General features: G+C 46.7%; 1 protein-coding gene across 3 annotated transcripts in view; it reads right to left on the bottom strand.

Moving 5' to 3' along the window:
• RUBCNL (rubicon like autophagy enhancer) overlaps nucleotides 1–19,593 on the bottom strand; it is a 40,419-nt gene extending 20,826 nt beyond the window's left edge. Inside the window, exons 1-3 of one of the 3 annotated variants that reach the window (XM_082602169.1) lie at nucleotides 19,174–19,593; nucleotides 3,564–4,194; nucleotides 111–193 (exon numbers count right to left, since the gene is read on the bottom strand). In XM_082602169.1, the coding sequence (XP_082458295.1) occupies nucleotides 111–193; nucleotides 3,564–4,101 (621 nt within the window). In that variant the 5' untranslated portion in view covers nucleotides 4,102–4,194; nucleotides 19,174–19,593. Of the gene's footprint in view, nucleotides 1–110; nucleotides 194–3,563; nucleotides 4,324–5,806; nucleotides 6,384–19,173 lie in introns of those variants that run through there. The other 2 variants (XM_082602168.1, XM_082602170.1) reach the window with 2 other exon arrangements.
• Between the last annotated feature and the right edge of the window lie 1,251 nt (nucleotides 19,594–20,844).

The raw sequence follows: 20,844 nt of genomic DNA, 5'->3' as shown, positions 1-20,844 counted from the left end.
TTATTTGCCATGCCTCATCCAGTGAAGTTTCCAGACTGAAATCAGAACAGCACATTCTAAGGGATTAACACTCTCGGTGGTTTTAAAAAGGAAAAAGAAGCTGTGTTCACCTTTTCTACATCCACAGGGAGCACGAATGCCTCTGGTGAGAAGGAATTTGAAGAAACGGTTCTTCCACCGACTTGAATAGCACCTGCCAGTACAGCAAGTTATTAAAAACAGAGAAAAAGAAGTTCAAAGATTATCTAAGAACCATTCAAGGGAGTGGCTTTTAAATGCTGTTTTAAAAATCAGCACAGGGTCTTCCCTGGTGGTCCAGTGGTAAAGAATCTGCCTTGCAACACAGGGGACGCAGGTTCGATCCCTGGTCGGGGAACTAAGATCCCACATGCCGCGGGGCAACTAAGCCCGAGCACCACAACTCCTGAGCTCGCGCGCTTCAACAAGAGAGCCCGCATGCCACAAACTATGGAGCCCACACGCTCTGGAGCCTGTGTGCCATGTGCCACCACTAGAGAGAGAAAACCCACACGTCACAAGTAGAGAGAAGCCCTCACGCTGCAACAAAGAGCCTGTGTACCGCAAGGGAAGATCCTGCGTGCCGCAACTAAGACCCGATGCGGCCAAATAAATAAATATATAAAATAAAAAATAAAATAAATAAGTGTAAAAAATAAAAATCAGCACAATTCTAGAATAAATTAGGATGACAGAAGAAGAAAGACCCTTCTGATGGTAGACCTTGCAGATGGGAGAGGGTCATCATTTCTGCAAGAAGCTTCTGGACTAACTTGGAAGGAATCCTCAGAGAAGGATTCCCAGAGAGCCATGGGAATGGAGGAGACCAATGAGGAAAGAGGGTAGAAAGAGAAGAGGATCACGGAATCTACCTACAGGAGATGGAGGGTGAGAAGGAACAGTCTAGAAGCAGGGCCTTAAGAATTGTGGGATCATTCCTCCAACTCACTGCATTTGACCTAAAACTTCCTGTTTACAGAAACAAAATGTATCTGAAAAAGGTCAGCACTGCTTCTCTAAAACGTTCTTCCTCCAGTCAAAAACAAGAAGCTACAGAGGATATCTTCGGCTGACTCAGCCATTCTGCATCCTTATTAAGCCACTCCATTACTGGCAATGAACGCCATCAAGACAAAAATGAGGCCTGTCATGTGACACCTTATTGCAGCTTGTAAGGCAAAACATTTCTGTGAGAGCCATAAGCGCTGTTGTCCCAACCTGGTGAATCAGAACAAAGTGCTACAAATGTTTTGAAGGCTTTAATGCTCTCGGGGTGGCAAACAGAGAGGCAAGCAGGATCCCTCCAACCCCTCTGCCTTGTCTTCAAGAACTCCACTGTTGCCTGGAAAACTTTGGACCTCTTAGCTTCAGAAGCCATCTGGGGTGGGCCAACTTTTTCTGAAAAGGACTAGGTAGTAAATATTGTAGGATCTGAGGGCCACACAGCATTCGTGGCAATTACTACTCAGTTCTGCCACCATCCTGAGAAAGCAGCTACAGACAAAACAAACACAACTGTATTTGTGACATCAGGAGTCTGGCGGGGTTTGGCTACAGGTCATAGTTTGGGGACCCTGAGGATAGAGGAAAAAGCACAGAGAAAAATCAGACAGTGGATTCCAGTTCCAGCCTCCCCCCACCCCGGGTTCACCAGCTGTGCCCCTGCAGTAAAATTTCCTCATCCCTGGAATTGGGATAATTATTATTGGGATACTTAACCTTATTAGGAAACTGAAGGAGACAAGGAATGTGAAACCACTTTGTAAACGTGTAGATCCTATGCAGACAAAAGGAATTGTTTCTTACAGCCCCAGGAAATGCTGACAGGCTCAGGTGTCTGTCCCTCCCAACTAATCTAAAAAAGGAAAACCCTGATGCCTGCCATTTGAGAGACGGCAGATCCAGGAAAATCCCAGGCCTTGTGGCAAATGCCTGCTCTCCCCACTGCTGCCCGCATATCAAAGAAAGAAAGAACCTTTGTGACCGCCTGGAGGGGTGGGATGGGGAGGGTGGGAGGGAGGGAGATGCATGAGGGAAGGGATGTGGGAACAGATGTATATGTATGACTGATTCACTTTGTTATAAAGCAGAAACTAATAAAAAAATATTCATCTGGAAAGAAAGAACCATCTCACTCGGGACTTCTTTTTCTTAAGCCCATGGAATGAATCCCCTTACCAAGTTTAAGAGACTCTCAAAAGACAGAGTGGTTTTTAAAGGTACTAAAGAGAGATTGCTGGGAGTCACTGTTTTTGGACAAAGCGGCTGGGGTGCCTGTTTTCTTTCTTGGAGAAAGGATACTTGGAAATTGCAGAACCACTTCCTGTAGAGGAATACAAAAAATGATTTGGGGCAGGGGTACACTAGGCCCTACAGGTCATCTTCCGTCACTTTATAAGTTATCGTGGTGGTGGCCTGCGGGAGAGAGGGCTTTCAATTTTCTCTGTTTTTTTCCTCACTCTCCCTTGAGACAACCTAGTAGGAAACTAATTTCTCTCTTTTCAACCAGTGGATTTACAAGTCACTCTTTTCCTGAGAACTATCCGGCCAGGTGAGTGAAAAGAGAAAAAAGGCCTATAATCAGACTGTGCCATTTTGCTCAAATTTGGTTCTTAACTCAAAGTTAGCCCACTGAAACATTGTCCAAAATCTGCTCTTCTTAAACTATTAATAATATGTTAAAGATTGTCACCATCTTTGACTTTTCAAAAGTTTCAATAGAACAAATAAACCCCGCATTTTAGGAAAGGGGGAGGACTGCTTCCCGCTAGTGAGAAATAAACACACACACACACACACACACACACATATACAAAGGGAGGCAGCTTTTAAAACTGTTTTGAAAGAAAAAACTTCATTGACTATTTGAACTAGGATTACAACAGAAATACACGTTAATGCAAAGTGTGAATATAGCATAATGAATATTTAAAAATAAACTAAGCATGCCACAAATTTTAACAAGAATTGCTAATTTATTGACTCTTCAGTGGCATTTGGTATGGATTATCTCATTTTAGGAATTTCAGTATTTTAGGAATATGTGTGTGACCTCATAGCCCTGGTTTTAACAGGAAAAGGTTTTCTCCAGTTTGGAGGAATTGTGGTTACTGTTTTTAAGTCTTACTTTTTTTCTAGCCACACCTTGTCCAGGTAAATCTAACAGGGGAGGCGAGTTCCTCTCCCACCTCAGCACTGGTGTGAACTGGAGCCCACTCTGTCTGGACCACCTTCCATCACCACACTGAATGCAGACCACTTCTGGTGCTCTCCTGCAGGGCACATACCTGCTCCACGATGGCAGGTGACACTGATTATCACTAAGATGACATTTCCCTGCAGTCTAAGGAGAAGGGGAATCCTTGACTCCGCCCATCGTGACCCATTGTGCTGGGCCAAAGACCGCATGAACTGAGCCCATGCCCTGGATCGTGGGCAATGTGGAAACCCAGGAGCTTTTCCCTCGCGAGGAACAACTGGCCTCAGCCCCGGGCAGAGCTGGTGTGAGAACAGACAGGAAGGAGGGCAGTCCCCACCAGAGTTACCTGCATCAGTAGAAGCTGTCAGCTGGGAAGGCTTGCAAAAAGCATTGTCAGCCTCACGACACGGGGAAGCAGCCAAATCAATCTTGGAGCTTGTGGACAGAGGCGTCCAAGGACAGCGTCCTGGGAGCACTGCCCGTACTTCCTTTGAGGTAAGAGAGAAGTCACTGCCTTTTTCAGCTGAGCCCCGGGCAGAGGAGCTGCCCATGGAGTCCACAGTGCCCTTCGACAATGATGTCTCCGCCACGGAGTCCCCAAGAGATAACGGTGAAGGGCCCAAGGGAGAGGCAGCGTCCCGGGCAACACGGCTCTCTCTGTTCCCCACTGCTGGCACCTGGAGGGGCGAGTCCTGCAGCTGTTGCTGCACACACTGGGGGTTAATCCAGGCAGCTCTGTGCCTCGTAAACCTGATGTCTGATGCGCAAGAGAGGTGGTCCGTGTCCAGGAGGCTGGGCGAACCATCAATGTCGCCAGGGTCATTGCTGATTCCTTCCCAGGGGTCCACAGGAGAGTCCTGCTGGCCCGCAGACTGTGACACCATCTTCGAGGCTCAGGGCTGGTGTGAGTTCCCTTGTGCTGTCGGATCAGGACCTTGGACTCACCACGTGGTCAGCTAGAGGGCTGGGGAGCTTACCTGCAATGAGCAAGAATCATTCACGATAAACAAGGGCTCGATCATATTGTTAACTCCAAATTCTTTTAAGGAAGCAAAGAAACAAGAAATAAAGTTTGTACTTCGCCCTGTACAACACAGTAAGTTCTGCTTGGATTTAAAAGGAAAACATTAATAAATGAATCAGCCATAAAACTAGAGGCAAACGTAAGGGATATGACATTGGGATAGGAAAGGGATTTCAAAGCATAAAAATATTATTTTTATACCAGGATAAAGTCGTACAAGGATACCGCTGATTAAAAAAACAGGTCAAAATGTAAAACATCCATGCAGTAGTCCAATAAAATTAAATGTCAGACTCAAAATGGAATGCCATCTGGAAGTAAAGACACATTTTCATAGTTTCTTATTTGTATTTAGTTTGTGTTTGTATTTCAACAAAGTAGGCAAGTGGCATGTGAAACTGAGAACAACCAATAGCACCAAAAACTTTTGTTTTGTATAACTTTACATGAGCCTGTAATACTTACTTAGATTATAACAGCAATACGAATGTATGATTAGCTTATAATATCTAAAGACCACACTACCAACCTAGACTCTGTCTTTAAAATGGTCTGCTCACTTTTCAGCTCCGTTTTTAGCTTTAGTAAATTAAGTAGTGATTACAATGTTGAGAGCCACACAAATGAGAAGCGCCCTCGTTACTAATTACAGGCCCAGCATGTGTCTTCCTAATGGTCTCCCACTGTCCTTCACGTTGTAAAGCTCCAAACAGCCTTCAACAGCCAAAGCAAGGTTGGCAGGGGGAAGGTTTAGAGATGGAGGTGTCTGCTTGGGCACTGACCCTAAAGGAAGGGTGAAATCCACGGGCACACTGCAGTGAGCCTCCGACTTTGGTCCTCATAAAGTTCCAGGGCTTTGGGCTTCCCTGGTGGCACAGTGGTTGAGAGTCCGCCTGCCGATGCAGGGGGACACGGGTTCGTGCCCCGATCCGGGAAGATCCCACATGCCGCGGAGCGGCTGGGCCCGTGAGCCACGGCCGCTGAGCCTGTACGTCTGGAACCTGTGCTCCGCAACGGGAGAGGCCACAACAGTGAGAGGCCCGCGTACCCCACCAAAAAAAAAAAAAAAAAAGTTCCAGGGCTTTAAACACCATCATTATGTATAGGCGGTTCCCACATGGATCCCTATTCCTGACCTCCCCTGAACTCTGGGCTAGTGTATCTTACTGCTTATTTGACGTTTGTCCAGAAGGCATCACAACCTGATATATCCAAAATAGACACTGATTTTTCCCCCCAAATCTGCTCCTGCCTGGTTTTCCCCATCTCAGCACCCGCCTAGCTGCTGAAGCCCCGAATGTAGGAGTCAGTACTGACCCTACCTTCCCAGGCTCTCCATCTTTAACCTACCAGCAAGCTTATATCTACAGCCACCACCCTAGTGTAAGTCAGCATCTTCTCCCCCTGGACCTCCCGCCATCTTCCCAATGGTCTCTGTGCTTCCACTCTCACCTATTTATAATCAAGTTATTCAGAGACATCTTTTATAAACCTAAATCATACCCCTAATCGACCCCCTCCCCATAGTTTCCCATCAAATCTGGAATAAAATCCAAAATCCTTACCTTGTCCTGCAGACCTCTCTCGCCTGTCCAACCTCCGGAAGTCCCAGCCACGCAGCAAACTCTTGAGTCCCATACCCTCTCGCCCACTCTCTGGGCCCCGTTGTAATCTCTCTGCTTGGACCACTCTTCCCTCAAGTGATCACACATCTGGCTCCTTCCTTTCTTATGCGTGCCTGGGTTTATGGATGACTTCCTCAAAGAAGTCTTTCCTAACTACCTCTCTTAATGTAGTTCCCTGGTTACGCCTTCTCACATCACTTCGCTTAATTTTCATCACAGTAGTTCTCACTTCCTGATACTTCCTGTCATCTCTGTCCACCCCCCTGACTAGAAGCTCCAGGACAGCAGGGGCCTTGTCTAAAAGTGGCAGATGGGGGCTCAATAAAAGTTGCAGACTGAATGAATAAATCCAACAAAGTGGAAATAAAGTCACGGGTAGAGGAAAGACTTCTGTGGTCGATACAACTGCTCTATTATGGTAGCAGACTTACTCATCCAGGGGTGGAAGTGAATCAATGTTTCCTAAAGATACAAAATTTTTCTCACCCAATGCTTACAAATAGACCAAAAGAAGGTAATGTGGAAACTGGGTTTTCTTTTTTTTTTTTTTTTCCGGTACGCGGGCCTCTCACTGTTGTGGCCTCTCCCGTTGCGGAGCACAGGCTCCGGACGCACAGGCTCAGCGGCCATGGCTCACAGGCCCAGCCGCTCCGCGGCATGTGGGATCTTCCCAGACCAGGGCACGAACCCGCATCCCCTGCATCGGCAGGCGGACTCTCAACCACTGCGCCACCAGGGAAGCCCTGGGTTTTCTTGATTTGTGGATCCTCCATGGTAGGTCATAGTTTTTGGAGTGATGTAGGACATCTGTGTATATATATCATCCTGAGAACACGGCACAAGCTCCAAATCACCAGTCACAAAATATCACAGGATTTGGTGAGAACGGCCAGCACTCACTACCTGAAGTGTTTCACCTTCCTCCTCCCGACCTCAAATCTCACTTTGTGCCCCAATTTCTCTTTGTCGTACATCTTTTCCTCTCCAGTAATTTCGAGTGTTATAATTCCCAAAAAACCCACTCATGACTATGGTTTTATAAAATGCCAAAACCACAGAAGCCTGGAGTAAAATGTGAAGCAGTGTCACTGCACCAAGCCCCCACCAATCCTACTTCTTTCCCAGAAATAACATCGTCAACCATTTTATTCCATCCAGACCTTTTTCTATGAATTAACATAAATATGTCAGATTAGAAGATGTCTTTTTTTTATATACACACGAGATCACACTAAACATACTCTAAACATACTTTCTTTTTCTCTCAGCAACATGTCTTGAGGGTATATATTCTTTTTTAAATTAATTAATTAATTAATTATGGCTGTGTTGGGTCTTCATTGCTGCGTGAGAGCTTTCTCTATTTGCAGCAAGCAGAGGTTACTCTTCCTTGCGGTGCACGGGAGGTGGCTTCTCCTGTTGCGGAGCACAGGCTCTAGGCAGGCAGGCTTCAGTAGCTGCAGCACATGGGCTCAGTAGTTGTGGCTCGTGGGCTCTTGAGTGCAGGCTCAGTAGTTGTGGCGCACGGGCTTAGCTGCTCTGCAGCATGTGGGATCTTCCCGGACCAGGGCTCGAACCCGTGTCCCCTGCATTGGCAGGCAGATTCTTAACCACTGCGCCACCAGGGAAGTCCCATTGAGGGTATATATTCTTTATCTTAACTATTTTATCACTTTTTATGGTACAAATGTATCATAAGTTCTTAGCCAGACTCCTATTGATGAAACTTTTCAGTTTTTCACTATTATAAAATATACAGCAATGAACATCTTCATTCATGTTGCTTTTGATTGATTTTCTTTTACTAGATCTTTTCTTTCACTAGTGCCACTTTTAGTTCTGAGTCCACAGCCCATGATAATCTCACTATTTCCAGGAGAATGAAGCTATGTCAGTCACGTTTTATTCTCAATTTTCTGCACATCATATCTGGTTTTGTGTGTGAGAGATGATTACAGATATGAAATTATATTAAAAACACAAAACCTCAAACAAATGGTAAGCAGTAGTGATACCTGTGTTTTTATAAACAGTTTAAAGTTAATAAGTCAAAGAGAATGATGTTATTTATGAGCCTCCCAGATACGGAATCAACTGCACTGAGCAAAAACAGACTTCCTTATAGAAAGTAATTTTCAGAAGCAGGTGCTTGTTCTACTTCCTTCTAGAAAGATGTTCTTGCTTCATACAAATAGCCAGCAGGTGCTGGCTTTGCCAGGTTATAGAATAAGAACATTTTAGAGCTGGAATAGGCCCACAGAAAGTCAAAGCCATATCTAAGGTCACAGCTGGGTAGTGGCAGAGAAAGGATGACAAGCCAGGTTGGACACTCATTAGGGAGCGTGAGTTTCTCTGACATGCAGACTGACACAGGAGACAGCAATGATTGGAGATAAAGTCCAGACCCTGGAGGTGAGAGATCATCTCCATTTCTTGATCTTTGGGGCAACAGATAATTCAGGAGATACCAAGATATGGTTGCTGGTTGTGTTGCTTATTGCCACGTTGCTTGTAGTCTGTTATTCAATGAAACCAATATTTATGGAGCGTCTACTACATGACTGGCAGTGCTTTTGTTCTGGTAGCACTGGGATAACCATGGTGACTGAAATAAGTTTCCTGCCCTCCAGTAGCTTACATTCTGGTGGAGGGGAGACAGGGACTAAACACATTCATAAATTTCAGGCACTGGCAGCAGGTAACATGGATCTAAGGAATGCTTGGCATCTTCTCAAAGTCCTTCCCACTGTCACAAATGAGCTCCCTTGAATCAGAGATGCTTAGGTCCAAAGATAAAATCAATTTCCAAACACATTTTAAAGGAAGAGAAAGCCAGTTGCAAAGCTTACTGTCATTTCTATTGAGATTTTCCTACTGAAGGTAAACACAGGCCAGATTACTAGTTAACACGTGTGCAGCAGCAAAAGCCCTAGACAAAGGAAAGACTCCAGGACTCGACCCGCAACACCCCAAGTCATTCTGGAAGGTCCCTGAGCACTGGAGTCATTGGTCCCATTGAGAATGATTGCATTACGAGGGCCACTGCTGAGGTATAGTGTCCGCTGCCAAGATGCAACCTTTGCAAGAGGGGCGGATGACTCACCGTGAACCTCTATAGAGACCTGCAAGTCAAAAGTCTTGCAGACCATAAGCAGCCAGCATTTTGATGGTAGCGAGGAGACGTCTTTAGTCCCTAATACCCCTGAGAATCTTAAGGGTACTCCAGGGCTAGGAGCAAGCATGTCAGGTTTAGGATTTAGGATTTTCTCTGCCTCAGCACTAGTACCTGAATACATAACTGGAAGCATCAAAGACTCATCTTAAATGTTACCTTCTCTGTGAGGCCTCCCTGGTCACCCTACAAATAATGGCAACTGCCCCTCCCCCATAGTTCCTCTCCCCCTTTGCAGCTATCTTTCTCTCCTTCCTCCTCAGCACTGGCCCTCATTTCATTTAACCTCAGTGACTAACACCCACTAGAATGTAAAATCTTTGAGGGCATTTAAAAAACTTTTAATTTCCTTCACTGATTTGTCCCTAGTATCTAGAACAGGGGCATATCACAGGTACTCAATAAATATATTGAGTATATGAATAAAAGAATGAACAAACCAACTAACAGTACCTAAGTACGGTTATAATGGTTATTTCTGTTGCCCAAGAACAGACGTCACCCTGGAGAAGAAACTGGAGATCACGACCTAAAATATCTGCCAACCATTTCCTTAGAATAAAGGGTGTTAGAGAAATCACAAACAAGAGTTGAGGGTGAAAGGACAAATTCATTTCCCTCAGTTTTATGGTGTCGTACTGAGCATGCCAGGTAACAGACAAAAGCAAGCCAAGAATGAACTGATCTTTAACCACAGCCTGGAAGCTCTTTGGTTAACACAGTCCCCAGGACCTCTTCCCATCTTTCTGTATCTACTTCCCTTCATGCTTTGACTTTAAGCAAAGGCTAGTATCCCCCAAGGATGTCTACAGACTCAAGCGATCACAGATCACACAGAAACGTTTAAGATGCCCAATAATGCAACGCCATAGCTTCCATGACAGTGGCCAGGAATCAGGGTAAGCTGCAGTTTTGAGACAGCTGCACCTTTACTGCACATGTGCTGAAGGCTGAGTGCTCATGCGAAAAGCACCAGCAAGGAAACAGTGCCACGCCGCAGTGGTGGCTGGTGGCATCACAGGACTCCTCTCCGTCCAAGGCAACCTTTGGCAACGACCCTTAATTTTGAAGGTCTGTTGTCAGAAGGACACAGAGGAAGGACAGAAAGCAGGATGGGGTGGGAAGGGGAAGACCCAGCCAGGGAAACGGTCAAGGAAACCCAGATGTTTGCCTAAGAAAACTGCAGGGTTGCACGAGATGCACAAATGACTAACTTCCTGTGGTCACTGCATCTGCCACACTTACCACTCTCGCTCTGCACAATGAAAATTTATGATGTTTCACGTGCTATTAGGCCAATTGGGGAACTGAGATGCAGACCTTTAGGGGACTTGCCCAAAGTCTCACCATTAGTCATCAGCAGAAGTAGAATAAAAATAAAAGTCCAACACCTGATCCCAAACTCCTTCCCCTGGTATCTACATGTTCCATTTGGGCGGAAATTAGCCGGATATTTTCAATTTCTTTAGCAAAGTAACTTTAAGAATTTCTCCATCAGAATTGTCATAAAGCATGGGATTAATAACCACACAGCTACATATATTTGATCCCATGCCTTTAGAACAGTTGTCCCCAGAATTTTATATGACTTCCTACTTGTAAAAAAAAAAAAATATTTGCCTTTACATCTCCAATATAGGACTATTTACTTATAAACCTTACATATATACAGATATTCTAATACATTGTATAATTATAAAGCATCATTGAAAAGATGCAAGAACATAGCATTTTGTTCTTGTTTTCCAATGAATCATCTTGTACCCTAAAGGTACATAACTTCCACTTTGGGGACCACTGCTCAAGTAATGCTTTACTCAGAAATCAGTAACAGGGGCTTCCCTGGTGGCACAGTGGTTAAAAATCCTCCTGCCAATGCAGGGGACACGCGTTCAAGCCGAGGTCCAGGAAGATCCCATGTGCCACGGAGCAACTGAGGCCATGCACCACAACTACTGAGCCTGTGCTCTAGAGCCTGCAAGCCACAACTACTGAGCCCGTGAACCACAACTACTGGAGCCTGTGCACCTAGAGCCCGTGCTCTGCAACAAGAGAAGCCACCGCAGTGAGAAGCCCACACACCGTAACGAAGAGTAACCCCTTCTAGCCGCAACTAGAGAAAGCCCGCTCATAGCAGCGAAGACCCAACGCAGCCAAAATATAATTTAAAAAAAAGAAACAACAAAAAACATCAATAACAAAAAAGACTTATACATGAATATAATTAGATAACTAAATAAGACTTAGAAAAATATTAATACAAAAATTTACCCAAAGTAAGGGTGGGTACCTGCACTTGAAATATAGCTAGATTCCCATATTTGGGCACAATAAAACGGGGAGCCGTATTGCTGATAGAAAACAGTCTGACAGTTCCTCAGACTGGTTCAACATCCAGTTACCATTTGAACAAGCAATTCCACTCCTGGCTATATACCCAAGAGAAATGAAAGTATATGTTACCACAAAAGCTTATACATGAATTTAAAAAATCAAGATGTAATTGACATACGGCCCTGTATAAGTTGAAGGTTTACAGCATAATGATTTGATTTACATACACTGTGAAGCAATTATCACAGTATGTTTAGTGAACATCCATCCTCTCATATAGGTACAAAATTAAAAAAATAGAAAAAAACGTTTTTTCTTCTGATGAGAACACTTAGAATTTACTCTCTTAACAATTTTCATAGATAACACACAGAAGTGTTAATTATATTAATCATGTGGTACATTACATCGCCAGCACTTATTTGTTTTATAGTTGGAAGTTTGTACCTTTTGACTGTCTTCATCCAATCCCCCTCCCCTCCCCCTCCAACCTCATCACTGGGACCACAAGTCTGATCTATTTCTCTATAAATTTATTTGGTTTCTTTTTTTTTGCGGTACTCGGGCCTCTCACTGTTGTGGCCTCTCCCGCTGTGGAGCACAGGCTCCAGACGAGCAGGCTCAGCAGCCATGGTTCACGGGCCCAGCCGCTCCTTGGCACGTGGGATCCTCCCAGACCGGGGCACGAACCCGTGTCCCCTTCATCGGCAGGCGGACTCTCAACCACTGCGCCACCAGGGAAGCCCAATTTGTTTGTTTTTGAAGTATAATTGACCTACAACACTATGTTAGTTCCTGTTACAAAACAGTGATTTGATGTTTCTATACCTACATGAGTGTTAATGGCAGTATTATTCATAATAGCTAAAAAGTGGAAACAACCCAAATGTTCATCGATTGAAAAATGAATAAACAAAGTACACTACAGCCATATAATGTAATATTATTCAGCCCTAATAAGAAGGGAAGTACTAATGCATGCTACAACATGGATGAGCCCTGAAAACATCCTACTAAGTGAAAGAAGCGAGTGACAAAAATATTTCTTATGTATTTATTTATTTATGAATGAATGAAATGTCCAGAATAGGCAAATCCATAGGACAGAAAGCAGACTAGCAGTTGCTTTGGGGGATGGGAAGACAAGGGTTAACAGGTAAAAGGTATCTTTTTGAGGTTCTAAATGTTCTCAAACCAACTGTGGGAATTCTGGCACATACCTGTGAAGACACTAAAACCACTGGATTGCACACTTTAATTGGGTGAATTCTATATTATGTCAATTCTATCTCAGTCTCAATAATGCTGTTGAAAAAATGAAATGGGCCAAGTACCCATCTCCCTTCAAAAAGGTCTGGGAAGACTATAGAGCACTGGTATTTCGTGTGCCACAGGGATCAAAGGAGCACAAGCTGTAAGTCAGGCTGAGAACAAAAGCACTGAAAGCTGAAAGGGGAAAAAGAGAGTAGATAAAGGGAGTACGGAATAAATGTGCCTAAAGTAGGCGTGGAGAAGGGAGTAAGTAGAAGTGAAAATGCCATGACTGAACTATGTAGGAAAAAAAAAAAAAACCCAAGGGAGAGTAAGGACAATACCATCGGCATGATGGCTGAATAACAGGGCACCGATTGTCTACACTGAGGGCTCCAAGCATCCACCCTTATCTTTACACAAGCACCGCAGGGGAGGTTCTACTGGTGCCAATTTAGATATGGGAAAACAAAGGCAAAGAGCTTAAGTATCATGGTCATGTTTGCTTAAGTGCCTATCTTTTAGAAATATATACAGGAGGATTTAGAAATAATTGATAGAATTTCTTGAATTTGCTTTAAAATAAAACAGTGCCAGTGGGGGGATATGGATGAAACACAACTGGCCACGTTGATCATTGCTGAAGGTGGGAGAAGGGCACATGGACTGTTCTCTCTACTTAATGGTTGAAATTTTCCATAAGAAAATTCCCAAGTTAAAAAAACAACCTTCAACATGTGCTATATCTGTCTGTGTGTCCCTAAGTTACCTCTCTGACCTCCTTATCTACCTCTATACCCCTCTGCAACCCTACACCACTATACCCCTTTACACCCCTACACCTTTCTATCCCCCTGTCTTACTCAAATTTACCTTTGGGTTGAGAATTTCCCTATCACCCTGTTAAAAACTGCATCCCTACAAGTATACCCTATCCCCATTTACTGCCTTTTTTTTTTCTTTTTTTTTTTTTGGCGGCATGCGGGCCTCTCACTGTTGTGGCCTCTCCCGTTGCAGAGCACAGGCTCCGGACGAGCAGGCTCAGTGGCCATGGCTCATGGGCTCAGCCGCTCCGTGGCATGTGGGATCTTCCCGACGGGGGCACGAACCTGTGTCCCTTGCATCGGCAGGCGGACTCTCAACCACTGCGCCACCAGGGAAGCCCCTGCCTTTTTTTTTTTTTGCCACACTGCACAGCATGTGGGATCTTAGTTCCCTGACCAGGGATTGAACCCATGCTCCCTGCAGTGGAAGCATGGAGTCTTAACCACTGGGCCACCAGGGAAGTACCTGCCCTGTTTCTTTTTCCATAGCACTCATCCTCTGAGAGCACTCATCATCATCAGTTCATTAGTAACACTTAGGTGGCATTTACTATGTGCCTGACACTGTTCTAAGCTTTCTACACACACACACACACACACACCTGATCCTCCTAACAACCTATGAGGTAGATATGACAACACTGTCATTATTTTACAGATGAGAAACCGAGGCATGGTTAGTCAATGGAGCCAGTTTCCCACCCAGGTAGTCTCGCTCCAAATCCACATTCTTACCTACAACAGCACAGGGGTGAAGGGAAGACCTTTAAATAGCACAGATCCAAACATCACTCCAGATAATCAAAATTCACTAAGTGTGGACTGGCTGCTGTAAGCCTGGCCACATCAGTAACACTGACACGGTTACCTCCCTCAGCCCAAATCTCCATCAAGACCACAGTCTAAATTAAGAGTGAGAACCTCCCCCAAAAAGGATTTTACACAGGTCACAGGACAGTTCAAATGATTTGACAACTGAACCGTATTGTTTAAAATACCCTTAATATAAGCATATACAGAAGTTCAAGTTTCCTCACCTACCAGATTTAAACTGTCTGTCCCAAAAGCTGTATTCTAAGAACAATTTCCAAACAAAGAAAGAGAGGATAGGGAAGTAACTTACATACATTTTCAGGACTCAGTTGTTTTCTGACCCACTATAGCTTGTTGGAATAAAAGGATGTAGAATGTAAGGATTAAAAAACAAACAGGGGCTTCCCTGGTGACGCAGTGGTTGAGAGTCCGCCTGCCGATGCAGGGGACACGGGTTCGTGCCCCGATCTGGGAGGATCCCACATGCCGCGGAGTGGCTGGGCCCGTGAGCCATGGCCGCTGGGCCTGTGCGTCCGGAGCCTGTGCTCCGCAACGGGAGAGGCCACAACAGTGAGAGGCCCACATACCGCAAAAAAAAACCCAACAACAAACAAACAGGGGCTTCCCTGGTGGCGCAGTGGTTGAGAATCTGTCTGCTAATGCAGGGGACACGGGTTCGAGCCCTGGTCTGGGAGGATCCCACATGCCACGGAGCAACTAGGCCCGTGAGCCACAACTACTGAGCCTGCGCGTCTGGAGCCTGTGCTCCGCAACAAGAGAGGCCGCGATAGTGAGAAGCCCGCGCACCGCGATGAAGAGTGGCCCCCACTTGCCACAACTAGAGAAAGCCCTCGCACAGAAACGAAGACCCAACACAGCAAAAATAAATAAATTAATTAATAAACTCCTACCCCCAACATCTTGTTTAAAAAAAACAAATAAACAAAAAAACCCTCCACCCTCCAATTTTCATCACCTGAACTCAACCAGAGAAAAGCATGTGCTGGCTGTGAGTGTTATTCAATGTTACTTGCCAGAAAAACTTTGAGGTCTAATTTGCATTTACCTCTTTTAATAAATGTAATGCTAAGGATCCAAGAACAGAACTCAAGAATTTTTTAAAACAATTTTCAAACATAATTGTTGGGTAAATCACATTGTGTGTAGTCTCCTCCAGCTTCTACTCATTTGCCACCTGCCAGCCTACTGTTAACCAATGACAAAAACACTTTGAAACTTCCCTTTACATGCTGAGAAGTATTTCTTTCACAGTTCACGCTCCATGTTCCAGTGAGAAATAAAGCGTTCGCTCAATTTGGGATTATTATCACTATTCTGTGGGTGAGAAAACCAAAGCTCAGAAAAAAGAAGTAAAGACCACACAGCAACTTGGCAGCAAGCTCAGGGTCCTGAATCCCTGCTCCAGAGCCCTTAGTCTCGCTCCTGACTGCCTGTATGTGTGGGAGAAAACCCAGCGCAGAAGTTAAGAAACAAACACAAGAATACCAATCAAATGTAATTGTTATGCCAATCTGAGAGAAATTCCTCACTACTAGTTGTGTGACCTTGGGCAAGGCACTCAACGTCTCTGTGTTTCAGTTTCTTCACAGACTTTTTTTTTTTTTTTTTTTGCGGTACACGGGCCTCTCACTGTTGTGACCTCTCCCGTTGCGGAGCACAGGCTCCGGACGTGCAGGCTCAGCGGCCATGGCTCACGGGCCCAGCCGCTCTGCGGCACGAACCCGTGTCCCCTGCATCGGCAGGCGGACTCTCAACCACTGCGCCACCAGGGAAGCCCTCTTTACAGACTTTTGTGAGAACTAAATGGACTGTAACATGAATATTGGAGTCTGGCACACAATAGTCTATAAAAGTTAGCTTTATTATCACCCTTTGTGTTATTTTATAAAGTATTAGACAATCTAGTTTTTTAAAAATACATTTATTTATTTATTCATTTATTTAATTTTTGGCTGCATTGGGTCTTCGCTGCTGCACGCGGGCTTTCTCTAGTTGCAGTGAGCGGGGGATACTCTTTGTTGCGGGGTGCAGGCTTCTCATTGTGGTGGCTTCTCTTCTTGCAGAGCACAGGCTCTAGGCGTGCGGGCTTCAGTAGTTGTGGCACACGGGCTTCAGTAGTTATGGCTCGCGGGCTCTAGAGCGCAGGCTCAGTAGTTGTGGCACACGGGCTTAGTTGCTCCGCGGCATGTGGGATCTTCCAGGACCAGGGCTCGAACCCGTGTCCTCTGCATTGGCAGGCGGATTCTTAACCACTGCGCCACCAGGGAAGTCCCTAGACAATCTAGTTTTATTTCCCAATCTCTTAAATGAGTCATCTTTCAACTTCTTTTAGTTAAAATGGAAATGCCAGTCAGAGGTCTTGTTTGGTATCATGAAAAGATACAATATGACATACAGGCTCTAGTATTGCTCACTTTTATAGCTTCTGGAAGGCTGGACACGCTTATCTCAAATGGACTGCTTAAATTTTAACAGTAACACAACCAAACATGCGAATCTCTCCTTTCAGTATTAGATATATGAATCCAAATTTAGTAATAAGAGAAACTATTCTAACTTGTCCTTGCTAATATGTGCCATGATTTGTGTGGGAAACATTTCCGGAGCTCTTTACTTAGCTTCCTCTAAAAGCATTCGAATTAAAATGCTTATACTTGGATGTCTATCCTTGGCCCTGACAGAATTTTCCCCGCGTCAGAAAACAAGAACTCCAACTTCAGAAAGCCAACAATGTTTTCGGAGCTAAACCTGTTCTCCTGAAGAACATGCCCAATCAAATCTAACCCCCCAGCCGCTCCAACAAAGACTTTCAACTTTCTTGCACTGTCTGAGCACCTCCCCCGCTTTGTACCCGCCCTAAAGAAGCTGATGAACAAGACAAAGTTCCTGTCCTCTGATGTCACACTGTGCTGGGCAGTTTCATGACGGCTGGCCGTGAAGAGGAACTGCAACAAGAGATTGAGAAACAGACACATCTCGGCCCTCTGACAGGTAACCAGGAAAACGCCCGCACTGCCGCGAAGTTCCTGCCTTAACTCGGCTATGAGCAAGGTTCCGTTGGTGTCCAGGAAAAAGGTGTGGGCAAGGCTTCCCTGGTGGCGCAGTGGTTGAGAGTCTGCCTGCCGATGCAGGGGACAAGGGTTCGTGCCCCCGTCCGGGAAGATCCCACATGCCGTGGAGCGGCTGGGCCCGTGAGCCATGGCCGCTGAGCCTGCTCGTCCGGAGCCTGTGCTCCGCAGCGGGAGAGGCCATGACAGTGAGAGGCCCGCGTACCGCTAAAAAAAAAAAAAAAAAAAGGTGTGGGCAGCAATGCTTAATTTGCACAAACCACACTTTATGCTTTTCAAAATACCACCCTCCAATTCTCTTCCAAACCACCCAGTGAGGTGGGGCAGGAACCATCCCCACGCTTCTCACACAAGCAAACTGAAGCTCAACGAGGTTCCTGACTTGCTGAGACCTCCCTGCTATTCGGCCTCAGGACAGGGTCTAAGAAACCCAGGTCCGCCGACCCTCAGTCCTTTGCACTTTGCCTGCACATCTTCAATGTAAAGTTCCTTCCAAATTGCACTGGCGTAACACAGGGCAGCTCTTGAATATCCCCCTTCCTTTGAGTCTTCGTTCCCATTAAGGCTAAAGAACCCCTCTTCTGAAGGCGCTCTACCTTCTCCAAGCCGACAGCATCAATTTCGCAGGAGGTCGGTAGCAAACCTCCCGCGCGGCCACGGGCAGGCGGGCTGAGGGTGAAACGCAGCATCCGCTTTCCCCGCTGCAATCTCAGCAGGTGGATGTCACACCTGGCGCCCGGACGAAACTTTGCGCGGCGCTTTCGCACTCTAACCTAGTTCAGTTAAGCAGCCAAAAGTTGCTTGCCACCAGGTTTGGGCGTGTTAGGCGGCTGCTCCTCCGCAGACCTTCGCCTGCTGTGCGGGCGCTTTTGGTGGAACCGGGAAAAGCCACCGAGTCCGGAGCCAGCGTCCGGGACCACGCAGGGCGCAGGATTCGCGCTTACTGAGAGTCGCCCTGCGCAAAAGTGTCTGGTGATCCGGCTCCTGCGCCCCTCCGGACCCAAGCCGAGCACAGGGTCATCCCCACCCTCACCCCCTGCAAGGCAACTCCACAAAAATCCGCCACGCGTACCCAGATGCCCCCTCCTACCTTCTCCCGGGCGCGGGGAGGGCGGGACTCTGCACTGCCCTGACCTACCTTGGGGTCCCCCGAGTCTCCGCTCTGCGCTCGCCTATCTGGCGTCCCTCCCCCTCTCCCCGCACCTCCCGCAGCTCTCGCGTCCCCGGCCCCGCCCCGCTCAACCAAGCGGCGGAAAACCGTGTGGCGCGGCGTCTCCTCTCTGGCGCGGCTCCGAGCCGCGTTGCGCGGTCACTGCGCCCCCCAGCGGCCGAGAGAAGGAGCGAGGAGGGGGAAGCGGCGCCCTGACGCCGCCACCCCCATCTCCCCGCGCCAACCAAAAAATCCGGGGCTCCGGCCGCAATCCGAGAAGCTCCCCAGGGAAGCGAAGCGCCACTCCCCGGCCTGCTGCTCGCGGGGAGACGCCAAAAGAGGCGAGCTGGAAGCCACTCGGTCCCCCTGCGCTCCCCCCGACACCGGGCCCTGGGTGATGCGGGCTGGGGACCGCCGGAGCAGCTGTGCTCCCTTCTCCCTCGGTTCCCTCCGGAAATCCCACCCTACCCCTCGCTGGGGGCCCAGATGGAACCGCGCTTTCCGGGGTCGAAACGAGATAATCACACACCTGGCGGTCTTAGATGTCCAACCCCAAAGCTCAAAGCGTTGGTCTTTAGCGTCAGTGCTATTGCCTGAAATGATGATCTTCCTTAGTAATTTGGATTCAAGTCTGCACTGCAATCAATGGGCCCAACAAGGGACCTGCAACTTACCCGGAGCGCGAGCCGCGTCTTTCTGACCTCAGCGGGCTGCTTCCCGCGGAACCCCACTCCGAGGACGCCACCGCCAGCATTCGTCCAACCTAATCGTCCTTGTCCGCCTGCAGCGAGGGTTTGGAAACCCACCACAGCTGTGCCGCGCAGAGCACGCAGATCGCGGTGGAGGCTGGCGAGAAGCAGCCAACCAATACAGAAAGTTTTCACAAATAGAAACCTAAGCCCTGACAGTACGGCTGAGTGCACGGCGTCCCTCGGCCCCTAGGGAGCTTCAGCGCGCTCCAGCAGCGCCCTAACGTCTCTAGGGGAAAGAATCTCCCAGTTACCTGCTCCGGTAACAACACGCAGGTGAGCCAGTCCTGGCCCTTCTGCTCGGTAAAAGCAAACCCGCACCGCAATCCTTTTGGTTCCTTGGCTTTGTCCTTTGTCACTTCCAGGAACATGGAAGTGACATTGTGGAACCATGTCAGAGGTTTTTTTGGCTTTATTTGCCGGGGGTCTCTCTGAAACATCCCCCTCCTTGGCGCAGCCTGGCGTGGAGTTAGTTAAGGGGCGGCGCCGCGTAGACGCTGCTTCTTCAGGTGAAGACCAGGATCACAAGCCAGGTGAACGCTAGCTGTCGATCACCCGCTTCCGTTGAGGGCAGCCGGTGTGGAGCCTAGATTGGCTTAGACCTGAAAGAGCTCTGGACATTTGGGGTTCTGTCTCAGGAATTCAAGTCTGCTGAAGGCCGACTGGGAAGGGCTTACACTAAACTAGATCAAGAAAGAAAAGGGCATGGCATGTGTGCTAACGTTTGCCGAGTCTCTGCTATGTGCCAGGTACTTTTCCTGATTATTTTCAGCAGTCGTATCAACATCCCCGAGAATAACAAATCATTTACTCCCATTTCACAGAGGAGGGATCTGTGGCTTAGAAAGGTTAAGTCACTTGCCCAAGGTCACACAGCCAGGAAGTAGCACGATCAGGCTTTGAAAGCAGATGTATCTAACACAAAACCCCATGTCCAGTTGCCACTGTGCCACTAGCAAGACACACAGGAAGAAGGAAATGACACGGAAGGGGCCAAGCCAGAGCCTTTTTAAGGAATATTTAAAGGAGGAAGCTGAGAGAAAGAATCTTAAAACAAGGGTAAATGTCATGCAAAGTACATCAGAGTCTACTAGTCAAAATCAAACAAACAAAAAACAACAACAACAAAACTGAGTAGGTGCTAGACTGGGCAGAGTCTCAGGCAAGAAAAGCATTCTTGTAGGGAGACTAGGAGATTTTGGACCAAGACGGTAAGGTCCTCTGAAGCCACTTTGAAATCATCTTTACTAACAGGTAAAGAGGTAAATAGCCTGGCCTATGCACTGTTGTGTGGGGCATCCTATAAATTTGAATGTACACATTCCACATCTAATCACAGATAAAGGCAGCCCACATTCTGGAGGAGTATCTGTAGAACTAAGAAAATTCGAGGACAGATTTTTCAAATTAGGAATACTCACTGGAAATCTGCCCTGACCCCTCAGGGATCTGGAAGTAGAATTTTCCAGTCACTAAATGCTGAGGGATAGGCTTTCCAAGACTGCCTTATTGATTGGTCAGTCCTGAAAAAAATCACAGATAATTACAAACCAAGAACCATGCAGGAGAAGCAGAGGCAAGTTTTATTTTTCATGG

This window comes from Mesoplodon mirus (genome assembly GCF_964341445.2).
Source record: "Mesoplodon mirus genome assembly, chromosome: 17".
NCBI lineage: Eukaryota > Metazoa > Chordata > Mammalia > Artiodactyla > Ziphiidae > Mesoplodon > Mesoplodon mirus.
The sequence above is the reverse complement of the archived record's forward strand: the minus strand, read 5'-3'. Positions and strand labels throughout refer to the sequence as shown.